This window comes from Peromyscus maniculatus, chromosome 1 (genome assembly GCF_049852395.1).
Source record: "Peromyscus maniculatus bairdii isolate BWxNUB_F1_BW_parent chromosome 1, HU_Pman_BW_mat_3.1, whole genome shotgun sequence".
Classification (NCBI taxonomy): Eukaryota; Metazoa; Chordata; class Mammalia; order Rodentia; family Cricetidae; genus Peromyscus; species Peromyscus maniculatus.
In genome coordinates, this window is record NC_134852.1 from 118,408,510 (window position 1) to 118,417,723 (window position 9,214).

A 9,214-nucleotide genomic window follows, 5' to 3' on the forward strand; every position below is an offset into this window, starting at 1 on the left:
TTTAGAAGTTGATCAAGACATAACCTTACTTAAAGAAATGACAGCTGTTGTGACCAGTATCATTTACAAAGGACCCCTCTATGTATTAACTATCAGAAAGCTGAAATGCCACCCTGATGTCTGTCACTAATTTGTATGTGCCCTCAATTGCATGGCCACACATTATTTATAGTATAGAATTCTCTGAGTTAGTTCAACCCACCTGGTGTTCAGATCTATTCATTTTTTAAAAGATTTGTTATTTTTATTTTATGTTTATGAATGTTGCCTTCATATACATATGTATACACCACATACATGCCTTGTGCCTGTGAAGACCAGAAAAGGTCATTGGATCCGCAGAATGAGAACCTCAGATTGCTATGAGAAACCATATGGGTGCTGGGGAATCAAACCCTGGTCCTTTGCAAGTGCAACAAGCTCTCTTAACTACTGAATCATCTCTGAAGCCCCATAATTTTGTTACTTATTATATGTACGTGCATACATATTTATACATACATTTGTGTATGTGTTACATAGCTTAAAACATTTTTCTGCTGTAAAATGGAAATGATAAAAAATGCTATGTAATGGAAAGAAAAATAGAAAAATATACAAGTTTTTAAAAATCCTGTGCTGGTGATGTAGTAAGCATTTAATAAAAGTTAGCAATTATTTAACTCTTTAAACATAATTCTCTGCTTTTACATTTTGGTCTTTTGTTACACTTATAATAAGAATATTGTTATTTTCTTAAAAATCACATTATTTTATTTCTTTATTTCTGTGAGGGAGTGGTGCAGGTAACAGATATGCTTTACTATAAATACATATAAATAAAAGTTATTTATTAAATAATAAATTTCTAGCATTTCTGCTTAAATTATTTGGAAGGAATTATTGTATACAATGTATAAATAATGATAACACTAGTAAAATGTTCATTGTTGGTCTAATTTTTTTAAAAAATATATTAGTCAGTAATGCTCTCCATGTATATATCAAATAAAATGAAGTGACATATTTATAAATCCCTTACTATTATGTCTCCATCACAGCCTTGATCTGGCAGCAGCTACACTGTCCCATGGCTTTCCTAGATGATGGGAACCACACTGCAGTGACAGAGTTCATTTTATTGGGCTTAACTGATGACCCAGTCCTTAAAGTCGTCCTCTTCATCATCATCCTGTGCATCTACCTGGTGACTGTGTGTGGGAACCTCAGCACCATCCTCCTCATCAGAGTTTCTTCCCAGCTTCATCACCCCATGTACTTTTTTCTCAGTCACTTGGCTTCTACTGACATAGGCTATTCATCTTCTGTCACTCCCAATATGCTTGTCAACTTCCTGGTTAATCAAACTACCATCTCATACTTTGGATGTTCTATACAACTTGGCTCTGGTGCTTTTTTTGGGACAGTTGAATGCTTCCTTCTGGCTGCCATGGCTTATGATCGCTTTGTAGCAATTTGTAACCCATTGCTTTATTCAAACAAAATGTCTACACAAATCTGTATCCAGTTAGTTGTAGGATCTTACATAGGGGGTTTTCTTAATGCTTCCTCCTTCACCCTTTCCTTCTTTTCTTTTCTCTTTTGTGGACCAAACAGAATCAATCACTTTTTCTGTGATTTTGCTCCTTTAGTTGAACTCTCCTGTTCTGATGTCAGTGACTCTGCAGTTGTTACCTCTTTTTCTACAGGATCAGTAACCATGATCACAGTGTTTGTCATTGCTATCTCCTACACCTACATCCTCATCACCATCCTGAAAATGCGCTCCACTGAGGGCCGCCAAAAGGCCTTCTCCACCTGCACCTCCCACCTCACTACAGTCACTCTGTTCTATGGGACCATCACATTCATTTATGTGATGCCCAAGTCCAGCTTCTCCACAGACCAGAACAAGGTAGTGTCTGTGTTCTACCTGGTGGTGATCCCCATGTTGAACCCCCTCATCTACAGCCTCAGGAACAATGAGATTAAGAGTGCTCTGAAGAGACAGCTTGGTAAGAAAATGTTTTCTTAGAGCAATCTATTGTTTTATAAAACTTAATATAATAATGATAATTACCCAAGACCAATGGGACCATTATCTCAGGTTTGGCTATTAGGATTCTTGTTATACCTTTTGTCTTCGTCTCTTTTTTCTCCCAGTATGTATAGATTCTGTATTTATTGCATTTCTCTTTTTTATATTTTAATGTGTCTTTGAAAATATTGTACAATGTATTTTGATCATGTTCATACCCTCTCCCAACTCCTTTCATTACAACTCCCTTTCCTACACACCCAACTATTCTTTTTATCAAAACCAACTTGTGCTACCTGTACATCCTTAAGTGTGCATTCTTCCACTGAAGCATGTAGGTCCATACCCTTAAAAAAACTGACCCACCTCCTGGAAGGTATCAATTGTCAACTCCTCAGCTACAGATGGACTTCATTCTCATGTTCCCTCTCCATGCTGGGGCTTTGTATGATTTTGTCTTCTGCATACTGACACAGGTAACAAGAGTTCATATCTGCAATCATTCTGTTTTTTCCAAAAAGGATGGAGTCCACTAGATTATGCAGTAGGTTACAGCTGGTATTTAGAAGGTTCACCCAGCAGAAATATACATATCTGATTGAGGGCAAACTCATACACAGGGCAATGAGAATTTCTACATTTTAAATCGATGACTGATTCTTACTGTAAATTTCTTGTGTGATGCCATGGCCTTCCCCCTGTAACAGCCTTGGAACTTGTCCCACAATCTTTGATGTGTATTTATCATTTGTTGGGCACAATTATTCCTGTTTACTAATAGAAGGATAACTTCCACCCACACTGTGTAATTCTGGTGAGAAAAATAAGTCACACAGTCAAATCATTGTTCCACATTCCAATAAAAACTTAGAGGTCTGTTCTTTGCAATTATCTTTATGACAGGACAATGTAGTGGGTAGCCATCCCAGCTTGGTTCTGGAAGTTCCAACCCCCATTGAGACTCTGGCAACTGTCACGCCTACGAGGCGGGGCGAGGGGAGGCGCCTGGGGACCGGAGAGCTGGATGGGCCAGCGCTCGCTCTGGGCGCTCTCTCGGTGCCGGAACGCTGACCGGTGCAGACTGACTGTGCAGAGCTCCGGAGAACACCGCTAGACTGCATTACACCTTCCCCAGACCCTGCGACCTACCCAATACTTAATTTGTGAGTTACGCCATTTAATAAATATCCTTTTAACTACGTGGAGTGGCCAAAATAATTTCTCCAATATCTGGCGCCCAACGTGGGGCTCGAACCCACGACCCTGAGATTAAGAGTCTCATGCTCTACCGACTGAGCTAGCCCTTTCTGGACAAGCGGGACACAAGGAAAGCGACCACTGTACTCTGCCAAGACAGGGTAAGATGGTCTTTCAGAAATCCTGCTTCTGAAAATGGTCTGTCAGATACTCTAGGCCTGTAGCCAATTTGAATGCACCAACAATGCTGAGAAACATTAGGTGACTGTCCAGGCTGCCAGCTGTCTTGGTCTACTCTTGCAAGATTCCCGAAAGTTGCTTGCATCCATCTACCATTTCTCAGGGACCATTATGTTCCTTCTCAGGTCTTTGATGGGATTGAAGACTAGCAGTTATAGTTACAACTTAGTATATATAATATCTTAGATAGAACATATTAAGTATTAGGTTCAGGTTCTTTAGGATAGGACACCTTTGAATGATCTTTATAACATGCTGTTTACCTATGCTCTATACTTCTCTGGATTTTAGTATGTGTTTCTTGCTTGATATTGTTTGCATTGGTTGTAGTTACATCTTATCAAGGTCATTATCTCTCATTATTTCTGGACAATATTTGATAACCATTCCTTTGTATATAGTCTTGTATTAGTTTAGAACCTTCTTATTTAGACAAAAAGGGGGAGATGTAGTGGGTAGCCATCCCAGCTTGGTTCTGGAAGTTCCAACCCCCATTGAGACTCTGGCAACTGTCACGCCTACGAGGCGGGGCGAGGGGAGGCGCCTGGGGACCGGAGAGCTGGATGGGCCAGCGCTCGCTCTGGGCGCTCTCTCGGTGCCGGAACGCTGACCGGTGCAGACTGACTGTGCAGAGCTCCGGAGAACACCGCTAGACTGCATTACACCTTCCCCAGACCCTGCGACCTACCCAATACTTAATTTGTGAGTTACGCCATTTAATAAATATCCTTTTAACTACGTGGAGTGGCCAAAATAATTTCTCCAATAGGACAACTTGGCCAGACAAGGTGTTTATGTGAACAGATCACAAATGGGACTTTCACAGATAGGCTCAAGGATAGAATTGCAACATTTGTTGAATCAAAGCCCCTCAGATATAAGAAGAACAGAGCACCATAAAGTCACCCACCTACCAATAACAGGAAGTACAACTCAGGTATCCCTGCTTTGACCTCAGAAGGCTATTAACACTTTCACCTCGGTTTATTGATGCAAGATTTTAGCTTAGGAGACTAACTGTTTATGTTTTAGCCCTGAGATTTGTGTGATTAACTGAAAGAGGTTGTTAACTAAATTGAGCAGCTCAGAGAGAGGTAATCTCTTTATATAATTCTTATCTGCTTTATGACCCTGAGGTTTAAAAAAAAAGCCTTGTAACCTTTCTATTGCTAAAGAATTGCTATTGTATGTGTATATAAACTGGAAACATTTGAAACTTGAGGCAGAAAAATAAAGAGATATGACTGGAACAGCACACATGTGAGTTTTAAATATCCTAAGTTCCCTTTGCTTCACTGTGGCTTCTGACCTGAACCCTGGAGGTGACCTTGCAGAGCTATACTCCAAGGCTACCAATATGAAAGCACTGTTTATTTGTAGTCATCTACCAGCTCTGGCTTTTACAATCTTTCCACACACTCTTTCACAAAGATTCCTGACCTCAGAGAACTATATGATACAGATATAGTGCTGAGTCTTCCACAGTCTCTAATTCTCTGCATATTCATAAATTGTATGTTAATCACCATCTGGTGCAAAAAGAAGCAGTGCTGATGAGGGTTGAAAGATGAACTAATCTCTAGGTATGATGATGTCATTGCAAATTAGCTTAATATTATGTCCATTTAGGGGAATAATGATGGTGTGTTCTTCCCTATAGCCTATGACCTGTCTAGTACAGGTTTTGGCCCTGAGAGTCATGTTAGTTGTGAACTTCATCTTGTGGAGTTAGACTTAGAACCAGTAAGAAAAGTGGTGTTTATTCCCATGGTATTTGTGCCACTATAGCACCAGCAGGCATGTCTTTCCAGACTGGTGGTTATTGTACTTGAAGTGTTCACAAGACAAGTTGTCTGCACAACACTTTAAAAATATAGTTATATTAGGCTACTTCTATTTTAAAATTTTAATTCTTTCCATTCACTTTAGAAGAGACTCCAGATTCTTACCATGACTCTTTCCTTGTATTATCCTGACTTACTTTTTGTTTCATGGAGTTATAAGGATGAGTAAACTTGCAATTTTCCATCTGGAAGCTATTTGCCCACTCTCCATACCTACAAGCCCTTCCATTTCCTGCTCAAATATCATTTGCCCCATGGGGATTTCATTCCTAACCGACACAAGCTAATGGCACACAGTCCTGCCACAGCTAACACCAACCAGCCCTCAGCTAATACCATCCAGCCCTGCCACAGCTACCTTTACCATTCATACAAGCTCCAGTTATTCTTCTCCACCAACTTCTAAGTTTCAAAGGTTAATTCTTCTCTAGTCTACTCACCACTGAAGTATCAACTTCATGAGAATTGTTTTATTCAGAAATATATCTTTAATGTCTACTTGGTGCTACAATACAATAAATACTCAAAAATTACATCTAGATGGAATTAATACCTCAATGGTTTTCCTGTATCTACCTGTAAAATAATTCCAAAGCTGATACAATGTTCCAGAAATAATTTTAACTCATGAAGAAAGACACTACTGGTTTTGATGCCTTCTCTCGGCTGTCTTCAAATATGTAAAGAATAAGCCTGAAATCTTCATTGATATGTAATTTGATGTATCTTGCTGGTCATTAATTTATTATTTCTCAAATATCCATCCTCAGTTAATGCCTAATGCAAAATTCAGAAAACAGTTAGATATTCTGACCTCAGAGATGTGGATTCAGTGTTTATGGGGAGGCCAAACTTTATGTTCAGGAATTTGGGGTTTACATGACTAAAGTTCTAAGGAATCCTGTAGTCAGATACTTAAATTTTCACCAGATATTTTGAGGTGACTGTGGAGTGATAAAAACTAGGAACAAATTGTCAGGAAAGGTTGCTATAAAGCCCCCAACGTGAGAGTTGTTAAGATGAAAAAGCAAATGTTTAGCAGATAAAATTATTGCCACCATGCCTGATAATGTGGCTTTGATCCCAAGGATCTAAATGGTGGGAAGAAAGAACCAATTCTCATAATTTGTGCTCTTTAGGAGAGAGAGAGGGGGGGGGATGGAGAGGGACAGGGACAGGGACAGGGAGAGAGGGACAGGGACAGGGAGAGAGGGACAGTGAGAGAGGGAAAAGGAGAAGGAGAGGGAGAGAGGGAGAGAGAGAGAGAGAGAGAGAGAGAGAGAGAGAGAGAGAGAGAGAGAGAGAGAGAGAAACTAAAGAAGCACGCTAGACAGACAAAAATACTACAAGTCAAGGAGATACAGATTAGAATTAAGAGGAGACCAGATGGAATAGAGAGATGGCTTAGTGATTAAGAGTACATTCTACTTTCCAGAATTCACAATGTGGCACACAACCATCTATAATTCCAATTCTAGTAGATTCAGCCCACTCTTTTACTTTCTGTAGGGAATAGGCATGTGCACAGTATATATTCATGCTGGCAAATCACACATATACATAAAAATAATAGAAAATTAACTTTTTCAAAAGAAAAAATGATATTGGAGAAAGCTTATCTATGTGAACTAAAGGAATATCTCTCATTTACCTGGGTCTTGAATCTTACAGTGTCTATTCCTATGATAGCAATGGCCACAGTATTAGTAACAGATTTTACTGCTACATATATTAGCCTCTACTTTCTTACTTAATTTTGGAACCTCAACAGAATAATGTGGATCACAAAATCCATTCAACACGTCCGGGCCATGGGAGTCAAGGCACCCCCTCCTCTTTGATTGATCCCCACTTAACAGTGATAAAGTTCTATGTCCTAATATTTTTCAATCAATGGTGTCCTTATTTTCTATTTATTTATATAACTGATTTACATGGTCTCTGTCTTCTAGAGACCTAGAGTTCACTTCCTAGTCATTATCCTCTAATGATAGTTGCTAAAATTATCTAAAAACATCTAACCTTTATTGCCTTGCATGAAGCCATTCAGGGTAGTAAAACTTTCTTTACCTCTGCCAGCCCCAAATAATGACATGGAAACTTATTACTAATTATGAAAGCTTGGCCTTAGTTTAGACTTGTTCCCAACTAGTTTCTATAACTTAAATTAACCCATATTTTTAAATCTATACTCTGGCACGTGGTTCATTTCCTCATCTCCATACTGCCCATACTGCTTCCTCCAAGTCTGGCTGGCGACTCCACCTTTCTTCTTCCCAGAGTTCTCTCTTCAAATGGAAGTGTTACCTATACCTCCTGCTTTGCTATTGGCCATTCAGCTTTTTATTAAACCAATCACAGCAATACATCTTCACACAGTGTACAAATATCCCACAACATTTATCCCTTTTGCCAAAATAAAAAGGAAAGGATTTAACTATACTGCAGGAATATTATATACAATAAGAACAATTATGAAGTAGGAATTACACTCATATTGTCCAGTCCATTTGTATTTGGAAATTTTGGAGAAATTATTATCTATCTTGTCTTGATGAGTTCAAAGTTTTGTACCTAAACCATTTTCTATCATAACTTGTATTATCATCCTAAAAATATCTTTTTAAATCTCAAAACATTTTCTTAAACAGCTTAAGCTTTTATGTCCCTCAACCTTCTACATTTTACACCACTTTTGTGAGTTTCTTTTTCAGATTTGGTAACAAGAAAAACTGTAATATAACTATCTAGTCTTCAACCCCATCAGACACCTGAGAAAAATATAATATTACCTGAGTAAACAGGAATTGCTGAGCAATCAACCTCTAAAACTATGGAAATGACAGAGACATCTGGCTGCTGGGACAGTCACCAAGGTCCCTCTGTAAAGATGGGGCATCCATGTTTGATATTCAGGCCTAGAATATCTGACAGACATTTTTGTGATGTAGGAAATTTTGAAAAACTGTCTTACTTTGTCTTGGCAATGTTCAGCAGTCAGCTTCTTTTGGGTCCTGCTTGTCCAATTTGGACTGTACACTGTTACCAGTTGAGGCAAGGGCAGTTTTGTGCACAAATGCTTAGCTCTGACACATTGAAATTAAATTCCATATGTAGGTTCTTTGATGCCCATCATCCCTTTTTGAAATAAATTGGTGCTGCTAAGAGCAGATGTGTCTGATTGAGCCTGTATGATAATGAGTATTCAGAGATGGGTAATGCCTAGGGGTCACTCACCAACCTATGACAGAGCAACTGCGTGGCCTGGACAGGTGTCTCCATGACAGGTAAGGTGACCTGCTGACATCCCACGCAACCCAAGTCAGAAGCTCATTTTTTAATAAAAGGGGGACCTGTAGGTCCCTGGCCCCCATTTTGGGTAACTGTTGCCTTGCTTGCAGACCCTGACCTTGATATCTTCCCTATGTTAATTCCCTGCCAAATTCCACCCTCCTGAATGCTTAAGGGAAGTTCCTTGTCTGTGTATCCTGAATAATGGGTGTTAAGAGCTTAGATGCAAGATTGTAAAATATCAGTAGCGAACTTCTGCCCTCCAGGGTTCTCCCATTGTGCTGTAAGCCTGTATTTAAGACCTCCTCCCTCCTTCAATAAATGACATTCGGCATTTAAAATTTTTTTTCATTCAAATATATATATATATATATATATATATGTGTGTGTGTGTGTGTGTGTGTGTGTGTGTGTGTATTTGAATGAATACTGCGAATGTAATCTATGAATACCACAAATGTGATTAATATCATGAGTGTAATTAATGAATACATGAGTGTAATTTAAAAAATAAAAATTAAAAAAAGAAATACAAAAAGTAAAAAAAAGAGCAGATGTGTCTCACTGTCATGAAAAGCCTCATGTCATTACAACATCTTAAATGCCATATTCTATAGATTTCTAA

At 38.8% G+C, this 9,214-nt stretch overlaps 1 protein-coding gene across 1 annotated transcript; it reads left to right on the forward strand.

The window, feature by feature from the left end:
- The first annotated feature begins 1,068 nt into the window (after nucleotides 1-1,068).
- Nucleotides 1,069-2,014, forward strand: LOC102914638 (olfactory receptor 5P76-like). Its single transcript, XM_015991445.2, has one exon. The coding sequence runs from the start codon at nucleotides 1,070-1,072 to the stop codon at nucleotides 2,012-2,014; it is 945 nt and encodes a 314-aa protein (XP_015846931.1). The 5' UTR covers nucleotide 1,069.
- The last annotated feature ends 7,200 nt before the right edge of the window (nucleotides 2,015-9,214 follow it).

Bases quoted from the DNA above. Each gene is read 5' to 3' on its own strand.
- LOC102914638 (XM_015991445.2), top strand. From the start codon at position 1,070: ATGGCTTTCCTAGATGATGGGAACCACACTGCAGTGACAGAGTTCATT.